Source organism: Hydra viridissima, unplaced genomic scaffold, assembly GCF_058129835.1.
Source record: "Hydra viridissima isolate aposymbiotic clone 2 unplaced genomic scaffold, HvirCarnegie_v1 scaffold_5, whole genome shotgun sequence".
Classification (NCBI taxonomy): Eukaryota; Metazoa; Cnidaria; class Hydrozoa; order Anthoathecata; family Hydridae; genus Hydra; species Hydra viridissima.
The window spans coordinates 3,934,700-3,960,076 of NW_028324304.1; the positions used below are offsets into that span (position 1 = coordinate 3,934,700).

At 34.5% G+C, this 25,377-nt stretch overlaps 3 protein-coding genes across 4 annotated transcripts; all 3 read right to left on the bottom strand.

Moving 5' to 3' along the window:
* Positions 1-769: 769 nt before the first annotated feature.
* On the bottom strand, positions 770-3,657 carry LOC149888057 (uncharacterized). The gene is made up of 2 exons (XM_090086958.1): positions 1,577-3,657; positions 770-1,504 (listed from the first exon to the last, which is right to left on the bottom strand). Exons 1-2 carry the CDS (start codon positions 2,165-2,167, stop codon positions 1,334-1,336), a joined length of 762 nt encoding a protein of 253 aa, XP_089943084.1. The 5' UTR covers positions 2,168-3,657; the 3' UTR covers positions 770-1,333.
* Positions 2,528-6,403, bottom strand: LOC149888058 (uncharacterized). The gene has a single exon (XM_090088994.1). It carries the CDS (start codon positions 6,401-6,403, stop codon positions 2,528-2,530), a length of 3,876 nt encoding a protein of 1,291 aa, XP_089945120.1.
* A 10,283-nt stretch (positions 6,404-16,686) lies between these two features.
* On the bottom strand, positions 16,687-23,175 carry LOC149888059 (uncharacterized). Of its 2 annotated transcripts, none has more exons than XM_090086964.1 (2): positions 19,757-23,175; positions 16,687-19,480 (listed from the first exon to the last, which is right to left on the bottom strand). In XM_090086964.1, the coding sequence occupies exons 1-2, from the start codon at positions 19,793-19,795 to the stop codon at positions 19,166-19,168; spliced, it is 354 nt and encodes a 117-aa protein (XP_089943090.1). In that variant the 5' UTR covers positions 19,796-23,175; the 3' UTR covers positions 16,687-19,165. Both variants share the same exon structure in this region; 1 of them encodes a protein (XP_089943090.1).
* Between the last annotated feature and the right edge of the window lie 2,202 nt (positions 23,176-25,377).

Below are 25,377 nucleotides of genomic sequence, written 5' to 3' on the forward strand. Positions count from 1 at the left end.
AATTGAATACGTGGGTGGGTACGTTCGTCTATTTCGAATAACTTTGCCATAATTTATCGTTTGTGTTTGCTTATCAGATGTAGATAAGATGCAATTTTCCGACTATTTATATCAATTTGCATAGAAAATAAATAACATCGATTAGCAATAGCCTCAAATTCATTAGAACAAAATTTAGTTATATCAAATACAGAATGTCCATTCATAGTTAAAAAAGTTGGAGTACAAAATAAATTTAAATTTTCCTTATATTTCACATTGGCAATTTGACTTGTATTTCCTTCTAATAATTTTTTAAATTCACCTGCGATTGCAGGAGTTGGTATTAAAAATTCTTCACATCTTTTAATAGAAGCATACACACAATTACTTAACCAAAATTCGCTCAAATTATTATTAGTTTGTGGTCAAATGTTACCTATTTCGTAAGGTTCAAATAGACTACAAATTATATCTAATAAAAATGATTTCCCTGAATTACTTGATCCTATTAAGGCAAAGTAATTTTTTTTTTATCTCTAAGCAATAAACAATCAAATATATTTGTTAATAATTGATTTTTTGGATAATAATTTTCAACACTTATTTGTTCTAAAAATTCTTTAAAAAGACCTGTTAATCGTTTAACTGTTTTAGAATTATCAATCGGTAATGCTATATATTTATCTTTTATACTAATTGGAGAAAAGTTAGCCTGACAAATTGTTAAACCTTTATTTATTATATGATTAGTTATGCTATATGGTAAAGATAAAAAGCTATTTCTTAATTTTTCATTTTCTTTTAAAATACTATAAAAATGGCGATTGCTTATTATTTTATTTCTAATAAATTCATTTAAAAAGTCGGAAGTTGCATTCTTATTAGTATTTATTGTTTTGAAAGTCTCTATAACTGGAAACACTACCTTATCAAAATTGGTCTTCTTCATAATCTCTTTTAAGTCGTTTGCACGTATCACCTTTGGTTTTATAATTGGTACAGCTTTCTCTTTTTTTGCTGAGGTATTCTCTATATTCTTCGTAGGTTGGTTGTTCAACTTTGAATCTGTCATCGTAGCAATGGAAATAGATGGAACCTTTTTGAGGGTCGAGATTATGTTCATAACAACGTCCGCAGCTTCCACATTTTGTTGGGCAATTGGATGATGAATATAAATACCGCATTCCACAGTATTGAATACTGTTTCTGAAATGTTCTTCAGATTCAATCGGGTACAATCGGAAATGATTTTGGCAAGCCGAGCAATCCCCCTCAGTTGAGGACCGACTACTGGCATAGCAGGACCCACAGGTTTGTACAGCTTGTCGTTGGCATTCTGAACAACATGTTTCTATAATTCCATTAACACTCCAAGTTCGTATTCTGCTTGTTGTTGGGCAACGTCCTTTAGAGCAAGCGGCAAAGTATCGCGAACGTATTGCTCTAGTTGTTGAAATCTTTGTCCCGGAACTATCAGACGGAAGGAGTACAATAGAGTGCCAATGCCGGCCCATATTGCATCCTATAAAATAAAACTTATAGTTAATAATTACATATAAAAAATAAAATTAAAGTTTAATAAAAAATTTTTTACCTTCATGTATACATTCAAAGACCTTTTTGCCCTCAAGTCCGTAGAAAGAGCCGATCCAAGCAAAAGATGACACAATGTGGACAGGAGTACAGCAGTATTACTTCTCCTCAGTGCTGTCTGCATAAAAAAGTAACTTGGCACATTTATTAATGTATTCTTCCATTTAGATAATTTTTCTCGCTCCTTTATTATCGATTCGTTTTCAACTGGTGAAAAAAATTGTTTTTGCTTTAATATTTCTCTTCTTGCTAATAAAGATAATTCAGCTTCTAAGTAATCCAATACTGAATTTACTGGTGTAATATAAAACAACTCACTTTCTTGTCTCTCTTCGGACTTTTTTGCTTTTCGGTCAGTTTCTGAACTACGTTCTTTATCGTTCGGTGTTAGCTTATCGATAATAGAAGTGATTTGAAAATCGATTTCTGAATCTTCCTCTCTTCCTTTTAAGTAATTTTTAATACTTTTTTGGAACTCAAATTCTTGTTCTTCCTCAATATCTTGAGTAGGAGCTAATAATTTAGCCAACACTTCATCGTTTTCACTATTTTCTTCGCCGAATAAACCTTCGCTAAAATTTATACCGTCCATTCTTTGCTTTGTTTCGCTAACAACTTGTGGGGAATTATTTATACTTTCCCTGAGACACTAAAGAGTCACTTTTTGAACTTGATAATATATTTTACATCTGACTGCGAATCAATTATTTTACAAAATACACACTCTTTTTATACACTTTTACAATCGCGTCATTTTCACACATTTTATGCATTAACAATTAAATACCTTAACACCTAAAAATATTAACACCTTCAAACACGCCTTCACACAAACCCACCTTCAAACACGCCTTCACACACCTTCAAACAAGCCTTCACACACCTTCAATTACGTCTTGAAGACTTTATTCACGACACCCTCCCCCGATTAAAGCTGAGACTTCGGCTGTAATCAGCTATCTTCCATCTCGTCTTCCATGATGTAATTGATCTTTTGTCTTGCATCCAATTTCGCCAGTCTCGTTTCTCTTTTCAAGGTATCCTCTTCGGCTCTGGTTTCCAAATTCTCGTCCGATTCGATTTCGCTTTCTGCCCCACAACTCATTTCCAAGTCACACACCAACTGAATTGGTCGTTCAATTACATAACCATTTCCCAGTCGTATTTTAAAGCCACGAATAACTCCATCTTTCCCTTTAATGTTGTTTTCAATTCGACCGATGTTGAGAAGTGCCTTGTCCTTCACATCGTCTTTAATGAGAACCATGCTTCCGACACCTGGGAGTTTTGCATTACCTCTCTTTTCCTTTGCTTGTTGTCGTTCTTCCATTGCGTGCACGTACTCGTTCATCCATCTTTTCCTTAAGTGATTCTTACAAGTTTTCACAAACTTGACTCTCCGGAGTGCACAATCGCCCCTTGTTATTAAATCAATATCTTCTTCAAGCAAGATTGCAAGTCTCCCCCTCATTAATACATTTGGCGTCAATACTTGATTATCGAATTGGTCACCTTGGTAACATAGTGGCCTATTGTTCATAGCACATTCCACATCCAACAATACTTCTTCCAATTCAAAGAAGCTCAGGATGCCCTTACCGATTGTTTTTGACAAACTTTTCTTCATTATTCCAATTAATCTTTCAAACAAACCTCCCCACCACGGCGCTCTTGACAAATTGAACCTCCATTTTATGGCTGTAGTAGCAAGATAGTTTGCAAGATTTTCATCCTTCTTAAGTGTTAGTAACCACTTCCCTGTTGCCACAAATGTCCTTGCGTTATCACTAATCATCATTTGTGGTGGTCCTTTTCTCGCAACAAACTCCTTTAAAATTCTCTGAAATTCTCCTGCCGATAGGTCATGACAAAGTCTAAGGTAGACAGCTCTTGTACATGCGCATGTAAAGAGTGCAACAAAACATTTTTCGACCAACTTTTGTGGCGTTTTATATTTTAGCGGACCAGCAAAATCAACACCTGTAACCGTAAACGGTTCGATATCTTCAGTTCTAAAGCGTGGCAACATTGCTCTCGTTGGCGGTAAAAGCGGCTTCACTCTATATCTCTTACATAGATTACATTCACGAATGACCTTTTTTACGGCAACTCTCAAATTCGGTATCCAAAATCTTTCTCTTATGCTATTCATTGTATCTCCTACTCCCCTGCGTAGCGTTTTTGCGTGATGATGCTCAATAATTCTTAGAGTTAGTTGGAATCCTTTTGGTACAAATATCGGATTATACCAAGAGACTTTTCCGTGACATCTCCAAAGCTGTTTCTCATCCTGTTTAAGTTCCACATCGGACTTTATTGCAACAGCTTCTTGTAGTAACTTAATGTTCATTAACTCCGCTTCCATCATCTCCTCAGCTTTTAGCGGTCCTGTTATTTTTACTTCATTTCGACAATTGTATATAAACCTTTTTATAAAGGATGATATTCTTATGATCTTCCAATACTTGTGTTTACTCAATATTTCTTTAAATATATTATGTCCCTTTATTTCTTCAGTTGCCATACCGACGTTCTCTTTCACACTAATAGTTTCACATGATGCATTCGGCGCTTCGACTATTTCTGGTTGGATTGGCCAATTTTCCTTGTGTTTCAACCATATAGGTCCATTTAGCCACAAGCTTGATAATTTCTCAGGACTCACTCCTCTTGTTCCAAGATCACTTGGGTTTTCTTTTGTTGGGACATATAGCCATTTTACTTCTCCATTCAATAAGATCTGCTGAACTCGGTTCCTGACAAACTGTGACCAACTGCCCCTTTCTTTTAACCAGTAAAGTACCGCAGTACTGTCAACCCAATGATATACTTCAATGACATTATACTTGGCTAATGTCTTCCTAACATGATTCATTAACTTGCTCAAGGTGTGCGCTGCTACAAATAAGTTGCTTGTTTTTGAATATTGATGACTCACTGCAACGTAGACGCATGCACATACTGCTGATTTACTTGCGTCTGAAAATCCATGGAGCTCCATTTCAATGATTCTTCCAGACACGACACTCCGCGGAATTGAAATAGTTCTCTTGATGTTTATTGCCTTGATCCAGGTTTTCCATTCTTCTAAAAGTTCATTTGGAATTTGTTGATCCCAACCGAGTTTTAACAAGCATATTCGACTGTATAGTAATTTTCCAGTGATTAATACAGGTGCACTAAATCCCAATATGTCAAAGACACTGTTGAGAGCTGATAGCATTTTCCTTTTTGTTATTGCTCCTTTATTTCCGATAGTGATGCATGCCGTATAATCAATCGATAGTTGATCCGATTCTTTGTTCCAAGGAATCCCAAGTATCTTTGTTGATTTAGCCTCAGCGTCGCTTTCCAGATTGCTGACGTTGCTATGCCATTTGTGCAGCTGGAACCCAGCTTCCATTAAGATTTGCGTTGATTCATTTTTAAACCTGATAAGTTCTTCTTCTGTTTCTCCACCTGCCTGTATATCATCGACATAAGTATCTTCTTCCAAAGCAAGCACCGTTTTTGTATAAATGTCCTTGTATTTTGATATATGCTTTTTAATCGTGGCGCCAAGAATGTAAGGACTTGAACTTGAACCAAAAATTACCCTTGTAAATCGTAACTCTGTTAATTCCATTTTCTTTAAGTCCTTATACCAAATTAAGCGTTGTACGTCTCTATCCATTTCGTGTATTCTAATTTGTAGAAACGCCTTCTTCACGTCAGCTAACACGCAGAGTTTATTCATCCGATTTCGTATGAGTATGTCAAATATCAAAGGTTGCAGCGATGGTCCCACTTCTAGACAGTCATTTAATGAAGGTGATTGAGCGTCTTTCCTAGCTAAACAGTCATAAACTATTCTCATTTTCGTTGACTCGGCATTTTCTTTGATTACTGCTTGATGAGGAACGTAGTGAATAATTTCTCCCGTAGGTTTTTCTGGTGCCATTTCCAATATTCCCTCATTGATTTGTTCCATCATTACATCATTATACTGTTCTAGTTTTTTAAGTTTTTTCAATCGAGTTGTTACACTTCCCAATCTTTTAAGAGCCAGATTTCTGTTGTTTAGCAGTTGAACAATACCCTTTTTCCACGGCATTCTGGTTTCATAGTAACCTTCTTCGGTTTGATGCAGTTTTTCGCTGAAGTCTTGGTGGAACATTGACTCACTGTTTGTGTCTGATAATCCAAGTACTTCTAAACTACACATTTGCTCAAACTCATCACGACCAGTGTTCAATAAGAAACTTTTCTCAATACCAGAACTCAATTGTGCTCGTCTCCCAGAAAGAGTCCATCCCAACATAGTTAATTCTGCTCCTGGATCTTTCTCCGGATTTTTTCCGAGAACTACCGGTTCCGTGGTTTTTATACGTTGATAATCAGCAGCACCGAGTTTAATGTGAACAGGTTGAAGTTCGTCACTCCCTTCATCATCGCTAAATTTCAGTCTCCTTAGTCTTGCAAAATGCTTCTTAACATCCTTAATCATCGGATTGGGTAAAAAGGTGAGTGTTTCTTTTTCTGCGTTGGTGCATTCAACCTTAATTCGAAATTCCGGTATCGTTGTTGATTCTATCGTAACGTTATAGATTTCCACACGCTTGTCCACCGTTCCATAGAGCTGTTCAATACTTTTATATTCCTTTCGTGTAGGTTTCAGCTTTAGTTTCGTAATCAAGTTTGTACATATATAGGAACTTCCAGCACCCGTATCCAACATTATCCTTGCTTTTTCACCATTTACTTTTGCAATCACTGTCGGGTGAATAGTTGTACTTGCATTTAGCACCGCTCCCATGGTTTCTTTTTTATTTTCCATTTTAACATCCATCGTTGCGTTCCCATCTTGACAAATGGACGTGTGATGTTTTTTGTTGCACTTTCTGCATCCTCTTGATTTACAATTTGCCGCCGAGTGTCCGTAACCAATGCAGTTGTAAACATAATCTTTTGCTTGTTAAAATCTCCCTGCGTCTTGCAACAGTTAGCACTTTTGTACAATCCTCGCTTTTGTGATTTTGTAACCCACAGTAGATACATCCATGCTTACCACTAGTTGCCATGATTTCTTTGTCATAAAGACCGCCATTGTACTGTTTGAATGTAGTGCTTCGATGTTCATAGGACCTTGACTGCACGTTTGCGTTCTTTTTATCGCCCTTTGTTTGTTCGTCGCTTGGGTTAAAAGCTGAGTTCAACGGATTCCTTTCAATTTACTTTTGCAACTTTTCGACAAGTTGCTCCAGTCCCCATTCTTCCCATCCATCATCGTTTTGTGTGAGTATTTCACGAACTGGTCCAAGTTTATCCATCAATGAATACACGAATGATTGAGCCGTTTGAAGTTTCTGCATAGTTTTCAATGTTCGTACAGTTCTCGCAAGCTTGTTGTAAAAGTCGTGAACTTCTTTGATTTTGTGCGTGCTGTGTATAGCCGTCGATCCTTCCAAATCTTTAATCAATGCTTTGTGAACCCAAATATCTTTTCCGTAAGTTTCTTGTAGTATGCGTTTAGCTTTATCGTATCCCTCCAACTAATGTGGTAAACCAAGTATGTCCTCTCTGGGCTTTCCTTCGACGAGTTCCAGTAAGTAATTGAATTTGCTGATGTTTGATATGTTTGAGTTGTCGACTTCTACCGTGAATTGATTCCAAAATCGCAACCAGTCCTTATAATCGCCATTAAATTTTGTGATTGTGTATTTTTGAAGCTTGACGGATTGTTGAGTAGCTTCTTTTTCGTTTCCAAGTGATTTACGCAATGTTTCTTTCATTTTTAGTTTCTTTAGATACCATTCTTCTTCGCTTTGAAGTTTTCTCAATGAAGCTTGTTCTGCTTCTTTTTGAATCGTTAACTGCTGTTCCATGATTTGTTTTTCATACTCGAATTTTCTGATGCATTCGTTTTTGTTTATCGAATCCAACTTGTCCACCATTTTGTTTTTGATTTCAATCACTGCTTCTACTTCCATTACTGGTTTCGAAAGCCATTCTTCTACCGAATCGATGTTTTCGCCGTCGTCGAGCATTTTTCTGGTCAGCTCATCCTTTGCCATTTCAAATCTTCCCAATAAATTTGTTATTTTGTCCAGCGCTAAGATTATGCTTGATTTGTCGCCATTAATCGTGTTGCGTTCTATGCCTTTAATGTTTATTCTTATCATGTTGATTTCTCTCTGGTAAATTTGCTCTTGGTCCATTCTTCGCTAACTCGTAGGTTTCGTTCGTCCTGGCAGTAGTCGCCACCAAATAGTGTGGGGAATTATTTATACTTTCCCTGAGACACTAAAGAGTCACTTTTTGAACTTAGTAATATATTTTACTTCTGACTGCGAATCAATTATTTTACAAAATACACACTCTTTTTATACACTTTTACAATCGCGTCATTTTCACACATTTTATGCATTAACAATTAAATACCTTAACACCTAAAAATATTAACACCTTCAAACACGCCTTCACACAAACACACCTTCAAACACGCCTTCACACACCTTCAAACACGCCTTCACACACCTTCAATTACGTCTTGAAGACTTTATTCATGACAAACTGAATCAAAAGTATTTTTGCTCATGCTCATCGCTCATCCCATAATCCTCTATTGACGTCATGTGCGCTCATTACGTCATGCGCGCGCATGTGGGCGGGGATTTTTATGGCCATACACTATAGCTACCCCCGCCCACATGCGCGCGCATCACGTCATGAGCGCACATGACGTCAATAGAGCATTATGGGATGAGCGGTGAGCATGAGCAAAAAGACTTTTGGGTGAGTAGTTCGCTCAGTAACTAATTAGCAAACGAAGAAGATGGATGGTATAAATTTCACTCAAACTTTATTTGATGATGATAATTCAGAGAACGATGAGATACTAGCTAAGTTGCTTTGTCCAACTCAAGATATAGTGGAAGAGCAAGAATTTCATTTACAACAAGGACTGAAAGATTACTTAAAAGGAAGAGAAAGCAATAGCGAAATAGACTTTTCCGTTGAAAAAGCTACCACCGAACAGAATTCAAATAAAAAATCAAAAAAAGAAGAAAAAGAGGATCAAAAACAAAGTGAGCTTTTTTATATAAATCCTGTGCATAAAACCTTAGAGTATCTCGAGGAATATATATCATATTTGCAAGAAAGTAGTAAATTAAGAAAAGCAGATTTTTTTTCGCCAGTGCAAAACGAAATATTAATTAAAAAAAGAGAGAAAATACAAAAATGGAAAAGTACATTGATAAATGTGCCAACATAATTTTTTATGCAGCAAGCGGTCAGGAGAAAGAATACTGCTGTACTCCTGTCCACATTGTATCATCTTTTACTTGGATCGGCTCTTTCTTCGGCCTCGAAGGAAAAAAGGTCTTTGAATGCGTGCATGAAGGTAACTTTTAATTCATTTGTAATTTTTAAGATAATTAAATTTTTTTTATACTAAATATATTTTATATTTAGGATGCAATATGGGAAAGCACTGGCATTCTATTATATTGTTACCAGCAGACAGTTCCGGTTGTGCAATATCAACAACTAGAGCAATACGCTCGAGGTACTTTGCTGCATGCAGTAAAGGCAGATGTTTCCAAACCAATAGAATACGGGCTGTCAGTCTTGACGGAACTTATGAAACATGTTGTACAGAATGCAAACGACAAGCTATACAAACTTGTGGGGCCTGCTATGCCAGCAGTAGGTCCTCAACTGAAGGGGATTGCGCTGCTTGCCAAAACCATTTCAGATTGTATCCAATTAAATCAGAGGATCATTTCCGAAACAGTTTGCAATACTGCTCAATGCGATATCTATATACCTCAGGAAACTGTTCTGAAAGCTGCGGTCAATGCGGAAAGTGTTATGAGCACAGTATCGATCCTCAAAAAGGGGCCATGTATCATAAAACCTATGACGAAAGATTCAGTGTTGAAAAGCCAACCTATGACGAATATCGAGAGTATTTGCGAAAAAAAAGAGAAAGTGCCAATTCCTACGAAGAAAGTTCTCCGAGCAAACGATATAAAAGAAATAACGAACAAGACGAATTTTGATAAGGTAGTTTTTCCTTCACCTTCACCTTTAACAACAATATCAACTAGTAGAAGTGCAACTTCAGATTTTTTAAATGAATTTATTAAAAATAAAATTACTTCTAATAGACAATTTTACGCAGTTTTAAAAATAAATGATAAATTAAGATGCAGTTATCTAAGTTTGCCATATGGCATTACTAACCAAATAATAAATAAAGGTTTAACTATAAATCAAGCTAACTTTAATCCTATTACTTTTAAAGATAAGTATAACGCTATTAATAAAGATAATTCAAAAATAATTAAAAGACTAACTGGTTTATTCAAAGAGTTTTTAGAAATAATTAGTACTGAAAACTATTATCCCAAAAATCAAATAATAAATAATATTTTTGATTGCCTTTTGTTAAGAGACAAAAAAAAAATTACATTAGCACTTATAGGTAGTAGCAATTCTGGAAAATCTTTTTTACTTGATATTATTACTAGTCTTTTTGAACCTTTTGAAATAGGAAATATATTACCTCCTACTAATAATAATTTATCTGAATTTTGGCTGAGTAATTGCGTTTATGCTTCTATAAAACGTTGTGAAGAATTTTTAATTCCAACAGTTGCCATAGCTGGTGAATTTAAAAAACTTCTAGAAGGTAATACTTCTCAAATAGCAAATGTTAAATATAAAGAGAACTTAAATCTATGTTGCACTCCTACTTTTTTGACTATGAATGGCAGAAATGTATTTGATATAACGAAATTTTGTTCGAATGAGTTTGAAGCGATAGCTAACCGATGTTACCTATTTTCTATGCAAACGGATCTTTCTAGCCTGAAGATATTCCCATACTTACCTCTGATAAGTGTACACAAACAACAAATCATGTGCAAATTATACGAAATGGACGCAAGTATCCACCCTACTATAGTATATACTACAGACTTGGACGAATTGAAAGGATACTCAGGGGACGAGGAATGAAAAAAAAGACTTGTAATTAATATGTAATATTTTAAAAAATAAATACATTTATTTTGGACTGTCTAATGTCATTATTGGAAATGCATCGGGAACGTAAAAATTTCTATGAAATCTTGGTTGTACAGTAGTTTGTTTAGGTCTTGAACCTTGCTCATGTTTTACGTCTAAAAAATAAGAAATATATTTGTTTTTATCTCTTAATTGAGTTGTGCTGGGATCAAACATAGGTATAGCAGCACATTGTTCTTGCATTCTTCTGTAAGTCTCACTTGGTAATCCTGATCTATCAGCTTCTCTGAATAGAATAGTATGTTCTATAACTATATCGTAATCGAATTCTCCAGGCATGTTACCGGCTGTAAAATTAACTAAACTGCCGGTATATACTATAGGCAACATAACATTGTTTTCAAAGTACGGTTGAGGAATAGTTAAGTCAGAATATTCATATCTTAAATCTCCATTTTTGCCTTTATCAAGACATCTATCTGTAGACCCATTTATACTATCGCCTTTGGGATGAGACATTCTATCTTCATTAATAGTATGAGCTACACCGTATTTAACCATTCTGTAATAGATATCTGAAAATGGTTCCAAAGGATAAATATCCATCATATATCTATTTTTATCAATTTGAGGAGACCAATTATCAGAAATTAATTTCATTTCTTCAAATGTTTTAAAATCAATTCTTGGTTTAATAATTTTACCTTTAATATAATCAAATCTTGGTAAACATTTTATATTAACGTAAGCCAAACCTTCTGATGGACTTGTAGATGATATTACTGAATCAAAAGGTATTTCGGTAGCTTTATAATAAGCATTATTATCCCATTGTGCTAATAATTCGTTTCTTAATCTCCAAGGACTATCTATATGTAAATTATGTTCCCACTTAAAATGTGCTATAGCCGGTTTTTTACCTATTCCAAATTGGTGCCATGCTGGATCGTTTAATGTAATTATTTTAGCACCGTATCTAGAAAAACCTGAATATACATTTCTAATTAGACCTTCAAATGTATTAATAGTATCTGGAGGATTATAATTTGTCCAAGTCCCGTGATCATTATCGTCTTGAAAAATTGATAAATTTAACGGTGCATCTTCTCCACATAACAAAAATTCCATAGTATAATCAGCTATATCTTTATGATTAGGTGATGCATTAGTTGGTGGTTCTGTAACCCAAGCTCTACCATTATTAAAAGTAACACTTGCACGAACAGGTTTCCAAAATCCGCAATTATACATTTTGTCTAATATCACTTCAGGGGGATGGCATGCATTAAGACTTTCCCAAGGAATGTAACGATAAAGACCGTCATTTGAATTATGAAATTTATATACACTTTTGAATGTGATTTCTTTTTCCTTGTGAATTTCTAATTTGTGAAGGTTTTCTAAATTATCCATTAAAGGTTTCCCTGAAGCATTTTCTAGAGTCAGATTTCCTCCTTGAGATGAGATTGAGGTCTGAGACATTGAAGAAATTGGAGATTCATGCATGTCAAAAGAACTACTAGATTCTCTTGCTCTTTTTCGTGACATTCTGTCTGGTATAGCACTAGACGAAGGTGAATTAAATAATACTGGACTTTGTCGGCCGTCTCCGACAACTTCTCTTATTCTATTTGAAACTCTCTCTAAAACATTTCCTCCTCCGTTTTCTATTGCTTCTCTCATTAATTGAGTTAAAATGCCGTCCATTTTAAAATTGGTGTTTTTCGTTTGGGTGTTTGGTTTAGTTGAGTTTTTGATTTTATTTTTGTTATTATTTTCTTGTAACTACTCACACAAAAGTCTTTTTGCTCATGCTCATCGCTCACCCTTAATCCGCTATTGACGTCACGCACGCTCATGACGTCATAGGGGCGGGGTAGCTATAGTGTATGGCCATAAAAATCCCCGCCCCTATGACGTCACGAGCGTGCGTGACGTCAATAGCGGATTAAGGGTGAGCGATGAGCATGAGCAAAAATACTTTTGATTCAGTTGATAGCGAAAGAAAGCAACAAATAAAAAAATGCGTGCGCGAATTTAACAAATACTAAAATGTTTACACCAAAACAAGACGCAAACAAAAAACAATCAAATAGGTTTGAAACAACTTTATTAACAGACACTCATTATCATTTTTATGATCATTAATTAAAAAAGTATTTTTATCATAAATATTGTAAAGAATTCGGAATATGGATGGAATACTTACCCAACTCATGGAGTGACATGTGGACTGCATACAAAAACTTACCATCGCCCGCTTACCTACATGGCACAGTTAACCAGTGTTAATTTTGTTGACATTCAAACAGGTTTAACAACAAATCATATTGAAGCGATGTGGTGTAGAGCAAAAACGAAAATTAAAGCAATAATGGGACCTACCAACCGTGAGATGATTCCAGACTACTTGGCAGAATTTATGTGGGCGCAGCGTTTCAGTGAACACCGTTTCTTTCATTTTTGGAGTGAAGTTGTTTCAAGCTATCCTGTCTAACCTCCGTTAACAAACGTTGTCTTTGTCAACCTTATTTTAACATACTAGAAAACTATTTTAAATCGGTTTATAAAAATGAAAAATTAGCAGTTACAAAATTATAAATACGTTTTAATAAAAGTGGCTGCTTTTGTAATAGTTGTGTGTTTAAAAACTGCATTTGTTACAGGAAAGTTTTAATTTTAAGTAATAAAAGCTAGGCTATTAATGGAAGTGGTTTTTGTATTATGGAATTAAAACTAAACATGTAAAGAATATGGCGAATATCAGCGTTTTGGTAGGGCTTTTTTTTTTCTTCAAGTCAAAGTTACAGTACTTTGGGCTGGTTAAAAAACAAAATGGATACCAATTTTCTTTATTTTAAACAACGATCTTTCATAATCTGCAATAAAAAAGGGGGGTGGGGGTGGGGTGCGAAAGTGTAGTAGCACCCAAAAGTACATTACTTGCATTATAGTTTATTCTCTAACAAATCAAAAAACGGCTATTTTCATAGCCACAAAAAATTGCGCAAGATAAAAATACTTTAACGACTTTCTTAACGTAAAAACCATGCTTTTAATGTATTGCTTTTGTAAGCTAAAAGATCATTAACTTGTTATTCTGAAAATGGCGAATATTAGGGATTTTAGTGGGATTTTTTACAACTTTGACTTCGAATTAGAGCACTTTCCGTTGAATTTCAGGTCCATGTTTTTATATTTTTCTGAATCAGCATGAAAGTTTCTATTATAATCGGCAATAAAAAAAGGGGGGTGAGAAAGTGCATTAGCTACTCGACTTTCTCCCCCCCCCCCCCCTAATTTTATGATTGATTCTGATAGAGAATTTTATGCTGATTAAGAATCGTATAAAAACATGGGTCTCAAAATCAATGGAAAGTGCTCTAATCTGAAGTTGAAAGTACAAACATATACGACAAATCCCTAATATTCGCCATCTTGAAAAGTTACTTTTTTTTTTTAAAAATTATCTTTTTAAAGTACTAACAACCTGGTTTTTATATTCTATAACAAAAACTTCCAATTATGGAACGTTTTGAGAATTCATTGACATTTAAATTTAGCACACAAATTTGGTTTAGCCGGGATCATTTCTTTGTTGTCTAGAAAATTTTTTAAAATTTTCATCAACTATGTTGAAAAATCTTTTATTGTTTATATACTAAAATAAATTTAACATCACTAAATTTTTTGTATTAAAAATATACATATTACATACTGTTGATTTTTTTTCTAATACTTTAAGTTAACCCCCCGTGAAAATTTATTTTCATTGCAACTGTCATATAAAAAGGAATGTTTCAGTACTTACTTTCCGGTAAGTTCAATTATCTAAATATCATGGCCCTTCGAAGACCAACAATAAACGAATTAGACTCTATTTCCTTAACAGAAATTGGAGCAAAATTCAAATACAACATTGAAGCTACAATCCACTGGTGCAGAACTTATGGTTTACTCGCCGAAAGTATGAATTGTAGTGTATGTAACGTGGCCTGCACACAGCAAGTGAAGAATGGATCAATCGATCAGTTCATTTGGAGATGTCCAGTTAAGCGGTGCAAAAGAACATTCAGCATAAGAAAAGGCAGCTTTTTTGAGAAATCCCACCTACATCTTTGACAAATAATAGGATTAACTTACGTTTGGAGTAGAAGTGCAGGTAAGAGTCGGGGTTTATCAATTAGCGATATAAGGCAAGAGCTTAACATAGGAAGCGATGATACCATTGTTGATTGGAATCAATTTTGCAGAGATATTTGTGTCTCATATTTCATCAATAACCCTGATCCAATAGGTGGTCCAGGGTGCATTGATGAAATAGACGAATCTGTTTTCTGTCGAAGGAAGTATCACGTTGGTAGAGTAATCCCGCAGCAGTGGATATTTGGTGGGTATAAACCTGCTACTAAAAAAGGCTTTTTAATTCCCGTCCAAAATCGCGACTCTGCAACATTGATTTCAATCATACATCAATGGATACTTCCTGGCTCTATTGTCTGGAGTGATATGTGGGCAGCTTATAATGATTTGCAAGCTCCTGCATATTTACATGGTACTGTCAACCACACTCTAAACTTTGTAGAACCTCAGACTGGCGTATCAACAAATCATGTAGAAGCTATGTGGTGTCGAGCGAAAGCAAAATTCAAATCAATGATGGGACCAACTAACCGTGAAATGATAGCTGACTATTTGTCTGAATTTATGTGGATGCAGAGATTCCCCGAACATCGGTTTTTTCATTTTTGGGATCAAGTTGTGACAGCGTATCCTGTTTGACTTCCTCGAAAGCTTACTGTGTGCATTAAACGTTACTAACATTATAATTCATGCCGAGGACTGCGTAAATCAAAAAAACGGCTATTTTCATAGCCACTTACATTCACTAAAAACATTTTTGCAAAGAATATAAGGATTTCTATTCTTGTTATTCAAAGAAAGTTTGTCTCTTCAATTACTCTTTCTTTATTAATAAAGATTTAATATTATCTGAGAATTGTCGTAAATTCTCTTATAAACTTAAAATTTACAAAAAGGAATCATGCCGCAAGAGTAAAACGCTTTATAGCTAGTTTTTCTGTCCGATTACACATAAGAAACGAAGTAATTGAGCTTGTACTAGAAAGTCTCTTATTTCAAGAGTACTTTTTTTCAACTCTAATGCTAAAAAGTACTAAAAGTTAAATAATTATGGAAAGTGAGAAAAAGTGTATAAAATGAACTTTGAAAAGATGTTATCAAGTTTTATTGTCAGCTAAAATAGTTTGAACCCCATCACTGTCATATAATCCTAAGGTTTGTCCCTGAACAGAGCACAATTTAGAAAATGTTCCTCGAATGTTAATAAAATAAGTTTCTTATCGAAAAGTTTTTCAGTACTAATAGTTTCTTAAGATTTTGGGGGCTTAAAGTACTACTTTTTTATAAAACAAGTTTCTTATTTAAAAAAAAAAAAAGAAAATGTGTATACTCAAAGGAACTTAGCCGTTTATATTAAACCCAAAAAAAAATTTTTTGTTATAAAACCGGGCTGGCATTTTTTGCTTTTGAAAATAAAACCAACCGTAAAGTTAGTTTATTCAAGATGGCGAATATTAAGGATTTGTCGTATATTTTTGTACTTTCAAATTAGAGCACTTTCCATTGATTTTGAGACCCATGTTTTTATACGATTCTTAACCAGCATAAAATTCTCTATCAGAATCAATCATAAAATTAGGGGGGGGGGGGGGAGAAAGTGGAGTAGCGCCATATATATATATATATTTAAATGGATATGTGAATACATTATTATAACTATTTGACCTATACTTTAACTCTTTTAGAAGTCTGTTTTATAAGTTATAAATTAGTGACTAGTTTATTTTTTATGATTTTCTCTATTCTTTGTATTACTTAGGTCATTGCGTTTTATAAATGAATAACTATTTGCAATGCCTTCGTTTTTTGTTACATCTTTAGTACCAAATATATTGAGTTTGTTGTGTAATTCGAAAAATATTTAGCTTTTTCAAAAAAACCCGAGTAAAGAAAAAAGCCCGAAATAAATTACCCGAAATAAGCACGTGCATGAAGGATTATGTTGTTTTCGTTATCTTAGGGTGAACTGGAATAACCGAACTTCATGTTCAAAGTCGAACTCCAAACCTAAAGTGCGACTTGAGCGAATGCACAAAGCGAACTTCAACTCAAGTCAGACTTGAAAATCACCAAAAATTGACCGTTTACAAGTCTGACTTCAAACCAGACTTGAGAGAGCACAAATTCCTTGCGAATGCAAGAAGCGGACTTGAAATTTTAAGCCAGACTACAAATCTCAAGTCTGACTTGAACGGAATACAAGAAGCAAAATTGAACAGAAGTCAGACTTGAAAAATGAGAATTTTTGCATTTTCAAGTCAATTTTTCAAGTCTGCTTCAGATCAATCTTGAAACCAAACTTGAAAAAATAACCCAACCGTTAGTATCATTTTGCTGATGCGTAACAAAACTCGACTATTACAATATAACTTATTACAACCTTTGCAAATATGAAAACGAGTTTTTAACAAGCAAAAGTTGTTACTTGGGTATATTAACGTGATTAACTTAAAGGTTAAATTGCGAAAGTATATTTGTCAATTAACTTATTACAGAGAGCTGAATACACCAACATTGTGAGAACGTGTGTATTTTAAAACATCCTGAAAGTCGTATGTAATGATCCAATATGTCATACTATGATGCCATTAGAAATGCTTATTAGCATTTTGAAAAGTCAAACCCTAGCATTATAAAATTCTAACGACTATTGAAGATCTTACACTTTTAAGATAGTAAACAGCCTTGTTGCCTAATTGTATTTTAATATGCCAAATCCACAAGGTTACTGCTGAAAGCATGTTTACATGATATAGTATAAAAGTAAATCTCATTTAGTACTAAACAGTTCCAGTTTTACAAAGAAGTGATACATGTAAAAGGAGTAAAAGAGAGTTCATGATAAGTAGTAACAATAATATGAAGTATTTTAAAAAAAACTTGTTTTAAAACTTTCAAAAATGAATCGGTATGATCTGAATATTAGAAGAATAAGAAGGAGAACCAAATCTAATACCAAGGTTTATTATTGACAGAGCCAATCCTTTAGAAGTTTATAATGATATAGAATTTAATAGGCGCTACAGATTTTCCAAAGGAACCTTCTTAATATAAGTTAATAACATTATTAACAACAATGTTAACAATCGAGGGTGCCCTCTTTCATTTGTACAACAACTGGCTAATGCATTTCGGTTTCATGCTACTGTTTCATTCCAAGTGAGTAGATATTCAAGAAATGGTATTAGACAATAGTACCTTATTATTATTTTGATTTCTTATTGTATTCTTATTGTAGATTTCGGATTACGTTTTATATCAACAATTTTGTATTATCGTTTTATATCAACAATTTTGTATTATCATTTTATATCAGCAAATTATATGATCTTACACTCAAGTTACAATAAATAAAGTACTTTACATTTAAGTTTGTACTCTCTGATCTAATTAAGTAAACTCTTTTAGAGAGTAATAGGAGTTTTAGAGGAGCTGAAAGTTAATCAGTCAACTGTTTGTCGATTAGTTATAAACATTTCAATTTAAATTACCAACAAAAGATATCAGTACATAAAGTTTCCGACACAAGCTGATTCTTTGATAATTCAGCAAAGATGATTATAAGTTTTCATGGATAATTGCATTCTGCTACTTCATACGAACTTTAAAATTTTCTTTGATAGCAAAAGTATTTATATTTGTCAACCATTGTTTAAATTTTACCATATTCAAAGATTTACAGGATGTATAGGAGCAATATTCCTATAGTAAACCCTGGTGAAGAAAACCCAGAAACATATCGAAACAGAAAGAGATTTTTTTATTTGAATTACCACGTCGTTGCAGTTCCTTCAAAAGAAGTTTTATCTGCTTGTGTTCAATGGACTGAAAGTGTTCATGATTCACAAGTTTTTGCCAACTCAGCTATTAAAGAAGTTTTAAAAGCACGGCTTGGCACTTGACTAGGAGGTTGACTAGAGTTCCTTGAACTGGGCCTGGACAAAGCTTGAGATGCAGTTCTCGATGTCAATCTTAAAGTTGAAGCAGGTGGCAACTTTGAGGTTTTGGGGGTCATGTAGCCAGCTAGTGTGGTCTGGATAGTGGACTTCGGTGTGCTAGGTGCTGGTGCAGGACGTCCTGGTATCCCCTTCAATTTTAAGTTGAGGTGGTCAGCAAGAGATTTGGCCACTTCTTCACGTTCCTCCCTCTCTTTAGCTGTCTCAACAGTCAAGTCTGGGAATAGTGTAAAGTCCAACTTCTTCAGATTTTGCTGAATATATACCAGCATATTCACATTCTCTGGATCCAATGCCTGCCTCCTGTCTGTAACAATGTTTCCAGCAGCTGAAAACATCCTCTCTGAATTTGCTGATGAAGCTGGAATGCAGAAGAGTCCCTTGACGACAGTAGCCAATATTTCCAACTTTTCACTCTGTTTTTTCCACCACCTGAGGTAGTTGAAATCATAGGGGTCAGGCCTCTTGGAGGACATTTATGCCTCTAGTTCCAGTTCCACTACAGATTTTGTCCTGATATTAGGGTCAGCTGGTGCTCGGCTTGAAGCAAACTCTTGGCGTAATGCTGCAAGTTCATCATCTTCCTCAGCAACTCGAAGCTCATTCTCCGAACGTCTCTCATTAAGAAATGATTCAGTGGCAGGGTGCTCTTCAATCAACCTTTGGTATGTTGACTCGTATTCACCAAACTTCCAGATTACCATGCCTCGGTTCTCAGGATTTAGCAAGTCGCCAAGAGCATAGAAGTAGTTTGTTGAACTACATTTTGGCTGTCTTCTCTCAAGCTCAGACTTAAGAACATGGACAAATTTTCGTACCTCGTCACATGAAGCATTGGCAGAAGTTTTGTCAAAAACTGTGTGGAGTTGATAGAGCTTTTGACAAACAAGAGGCATAGTAGGCACTGCATCAGATGATAGTGTCTCTGAAACGTTTTTAATCTCTTCAAGTGGAGTCAGAACCTCTTTCATAAGATCAAAGTGTTGCTTTGTAGGAATCTTTGACCTATCCATGGCAGGGTCTGGGTTCTTTTCAAAGTCACGATTGACTTTGAAAAGAATCCATACCCTGACTGCTCGCATTGCCCACACTGACTTGATCATCATGGCATGAGAATTCCATCTTTTAACTACTGGTGCAGTAGGGACAGCAAATATTCCTGTTAAAAAAAAGAAATATTCAAGCAAAAGCAATAATAAATTGTAAAAAATCAAAATATTTCGTTAGTTAATGTAATAAGTCGTAATATAACGTTTCAAAAAAGTTAATTAAAAACTTTATTATTACGAGATCAAGCATAGAGCTCGTTTAAAAACTTCTTAAAGTTTTAATCAAAATTTATAGCTACCTTTCATCCTAAGAAAAACAACTTTCTTTTCACAAGAGTTAAGGGCCACATTTGACTGGTGAATGTAGGAGGTCAGCGTGGTGAAAGCCTTGAAACCAGCAGTTATGGTTGGGTACTCCTCACTTCCTTTCAGGGCTTGTTGTGTGACTAGATTTAACTGATGGTCAATGCATAACAACGAGTCAGTGATGACATCAGCTCGGGGCATTGCTGCCTTGACATTGGCTCCACTGTCATGTACACAGACTCTCCTTGCTTTAGGATCCAACCCAGGAACCTTATCCAACGAACTGTCAAGAACTGTAGCAATGGCATCAGCAGTGTGAGACCCTGGAAAAGGTTCGCATGACCAGATGGATGTAACAAGTTTAAACTCTTTGCTGACATGGTGAATGGTAACTGAAAGATAAGGGTCGTGAGCTCTGCTTGACCAAATATCAGTAGTGAGTGTGATGCCAGGGGTTTCCAGAAGATCCTCCAACAACATCTTGTCGACTTATTTCTTGACTGCCTCATACAACAATGGAAGTTTGAACCTGGAGTATATAATGGGACTCTTCAACACGGCTTTTGGTTGGACCCTCTTAATATAAATCTTCATTGCATCGCTTTCAACATGATGTAAAGAACAAAAAAAAAATTTGTGAGTAACAGGATAGAGAAAGAGCTTTTTTTCAATCTAAATAGAGGTATTCTCGGGTTTAGAGAATATAAATGGGGAATTAAAGTTAAACAACAACTAAAAAATGGTTTATTTCAATCAAAATTGTTATCAATCATAATATGTCGTAATATAACTACCTGAAAGAAAGATTGCCACGAGCCAAGTACTCCATTGTCCAGAGATCAAAGTTAAGCTGTTCCTTTCGATAGGTCGACCAGGTTCCAAACTTTTCAGACAACTCAATTGTCTTCATATTAGAAATGGTAAAATCAGCTTTCAGCTTCTTTGGCCTTAAGGGGGTAGCATCAGGGTTGGCTGAAGTAAACTGGTTCCTTTTATGCTCGTACTGGTCATCCTCCTTGACGGCCTCAGCAAGTTCAATGGTATCCACGTCAGCTTTTCTCTCTCTGTTGAGTTGAGTCTTGACCACTTGTACTGCTACGTCTTTATGGCATGAATTCAGATGGGACCTCATTCCTGAAGTAGTAGACTTAACTTGCTTGATCACAGTAGGACAATGATTACACTTGACTCTACGAAATGCTTCTCCTGGGACTTGAGGAAGACGAGTGAAATGGGACCATAGCTCTGTGGCTTGTACACGACCACCTCTAACTGCTTCAGAACCTTGGCTACTAGTGCTGGGTACTGGGTTGAATTGAGCTTCATCTTGGGACTCCATTTCTATTTGAAAAAAAATATCACTAAATATTTTGAGACACTTCCAATCTGGAGTAAACCAGAGGAGTTATTAGAAGGGATCAACCTTTTCCTGGACTATTTATAGGTTCTGATAATGAATATTAACAAACATTAACAAATTTAGTTGAAAAAATGATGACTTGTATAAAATTTTTACTAAGTTCAAATAGGGCATGATGACTTGCATAATTTTAAGATACTTGCACTTTTTAACTTTGTTTATCTACTTATTTATCACATAAAATACGATAAAATGCTGTTTTGGTTCATATTTATATTAAAAATAATAAACTTACCAATGAAAATGATTGAAATTAGTTGAAACTCTTTGAAACTTTTGAAAAGAATGTTTTTGTTTTGATTTTACGCAAAAGTTGTAGTTGAAACCTTGAACCAAGGTAGATTACGCAAAATTACGACAGCTTACGATTTATAACGCGGGAAATTCAAATGTTATGACTTGACTCGGAATGGAAGTTAGAATTTCCAAGTTTGTTACGAGTAGGTGTCGAACTTCCGACAAAAAAGTCGGTACGAGCCGGAATCGGACGGTCGTAACGCAGAGCTCTAAATTCTAGTCCGATTTTGCGCAATTGCAAACATGTTAATAAGAGTTATGTTGGCTAAAACAGTTCTGATTCTTGATCTCGATAACGAGCAATCATGTATCAGAGGGGAACCAGTTAATCGCAATACTTATATTATTATCATCCCCCAGGATGGATTTTGCTGCACACTTTTTATACCCTAGAAATAAAAACTAAGTGTTAAAAGTCTTAATATAGAGCTCGGATTTTACCAGCCTAAAATGAACTTCTTTTCCAATTTCTGTATCTCTGAAATATTTTCAAACATTCATTTCATTTTTACAATTTGAATGAACTTTCACATCAATATCTTTTAGTATCTGCACTATTTGTTTAGGCGAAACATTAACTGAAGAAACTTCCATGATTTAGGTTTAATATTTGGACAACCTAAAGAAAGTTGGAAAAGCTACCGATCCATATTTATATCCATATTGCTTCAAAAGACTGATTTCATTATTAGAACATTTCATTTTTGGGGTGGATAGAGTGTGAGCTGGAAAGAAATGCTTTCTTAGAACTTGACCACCCACTATAACTGATTTTTCCTTTTGTCTGGTATATTAATGCTCCTCGGCAGTTTTACTGCTATGCATCATTGTATCTGCAACTTCCTTCGTAAAGCCGCTATTGCTTTTTCTTACGAGGGTCGTGGCTGTTCATCGTAAAAGCATTATCATCGTTGAATTTTTTACTGATTATTCCTGCTTTACATCACAAATGATAAAGTGTCTTGCATTAATATCTCCTGAGGCCATGCGTTTTCCACTCTGAGACAGGAACAAGTTATCATCTTGTACGACCAAATCACTTCGAGCTGTATTGACGATTATTCTCTGCCAATCGAATTGAAATTTAAGAAGGTAACTGGCTGGACCAAAACCTCTACAGTTTTATGGTCCCAAATATTCGTTCATTTTCATTCGGTCAACAACCCGTGATGTGTGAGCATTTCCGAATGTTATTACAATATACAAATGATCTCATGCAGCAATATCACGCGTTGGTAATAGATAACATTAAATTTGAATTTCGCTCTTTAAAAAAAGCAATTGCTTTTTCGTATGTTCATGACCATAATACAACTCGACTTGGTCAGGTGTTATTAACATTTCAAAGTTTACTTCTTTTGTTTTCTGTTTATGCAGTTTTTCAGCTGGAAGATAACTTTTCTCCACCCTTCGATCTTCAATCGCATTATATTGATTTCTTCACTTTTTCGATTTTTATATTCTCTACAAAAGGTATTCACTACAAATTCCGTTAAAGAATATAAGTATTTTCTTATAAAAGTTGATTTAGCTTTTCGATTGACATACACTGTTAAAAAGATATCGCGTATTTTGCGGAAATTTTCCGGCAGCACTTTTTCCAGAAATTTTCCGTTCTTTTACGGAAAAAACATTATACGTTAACGGAAATATTTGTTAAAATACGGAAAATATCCTTCATTATAAATACAAAAATTTCTGTATTTAAACGGATAGTTCCGTTAACGCTCAGTTTCTGGAAAAAGTGCTGCCGGAAAAATTCCGTAAACTACGCGATATTTTTTTTATTTCAAATATTTTTCAAAATCTTTTTTCTATTTTCAAAATCAATAATAATTACGGATTTGTCAATCTTAATCAATAATTAACAATAAATAAATTTTATTATTCAATATTATTGAAACAGTTCTCATGGAATAATTACAAAATAAGATTTACAGATATAAGAATACATACGAATAACACCAAAACAGGCTAATAATAAAAATAACAATTAATGCAATTTTAATATAACAAGTAAGGCATTTATAAACTCCATTTTTATAAAAACAGTTTTATATATGTATATATATATATATTTATACGTACACTGCAGGCCAAAAGTTTCCGGACACTTGATATTTTTTATATAAAATGCTAAAATCTATCCTGTATCATTAAATTAATCAACAATATTAATTTATAATTCTTAAACTTACTAATTTTAAGTGTTTATGTAAGTTTGAGATCAGTAATTAGGTATTAATGGCCTCAAACTTACATAAATAAGTTTGTTTATTTAATTGCTTATTTTAACTTGATATATAGCGTTTCATTACTTTAAGAGTTTGGTCTTGTTAAAGTTATTTATTTGTTGAAACATGAAGGAAATATATATAATATAATGATATCCGACTAAAATGATTAAGAATATTTAGTTTTGTTTAGTTTTCATTTGGTATTAATGACGGTTGCATTAAAAAATCGTCAAAAAATTTTTAAAATTTTATAATTCGACTAATTAATTCAAAATATGGGTAAAAAACCTTTAACGGTTGCAAAACATTCTGAAATAATTACATAACATAAAGAAAGATATTCAGTTCGTGAAATTTGCAAAAAAGTACAAGTTGCCAGAAGTACTGTACAAGATACCATCAAACGATGGAAAGAAACAGGCATTTTTTGAAGACAAAAAAAGATCTTGTAGACCACGGAAGACAACAAAAGCTGAAGATAATAGTATAATATTGATGAGTAATAGAAATCGAAGACTTACGGCCCCGGAAATTACTTCAGGCTACAATAGGAGTCGTTCAAAATCTATTTCATTAACCACTACGAAACGACGTCTTAGACAAGCAGGACTTTCTGGCCGTATAGCGGTCAGGAAACCGTTGCTACGGATTGAAAATAAAAAGAAAAGGTTACAATGGGCTTTAGACCACCCAAATTGGACAGAAGAAGACTGGGGAAAAAAACTATAGACCGACGAGTCCAAATTTGAACTGTTTGGGCAAAGGCGTAGAATTTACAGAAAAAATGATCCCAGAGTGTTTAGTGCCGACACTCAAGCATGGTGGTGGGTCAGTTATGGTATGGGGATGTTTTTCTTCAGCTGGTGTAGGTGACTTAGTTAAAATTGAGGGTATTATGAAAAAAGAACAATATAAAATAATTCTAGAAAACAATGCTATACCTTCTGGCTTAAGAACTATTGGTCGTGGTTTTGTTTTTATGCAGGACAATGAGCCTACACACACCTCAAAGTTATGTAAGAATTATATAAAGGAACAAGAGGATAATGGTGCACTCAAAATCATGACCTGGCCAGCCCAATCACCAGATTTGAACCCAATAGAGTTACTGTGGGAAGAATTGGACAGAAAGGTCAGACAAAAATCCCCAACATCCAAAGAGCACCTGTGGCAAATAATAGAAGAATCCTGGTTATCAATTACACCCGAAATAATAAATAAATTAATAAATAGGATGCCACGGATCGCAAAAAAAGTGATAAAAACTCGTGGGTTATTTTTTACCAAAAGACAGTGTAATAAGAATAGTGTTCTTAGTATTTTTTTTATTTCATTTTTTGGCTTTTTTTTTCTTAAATAGTAACTATATGTATCTTTTA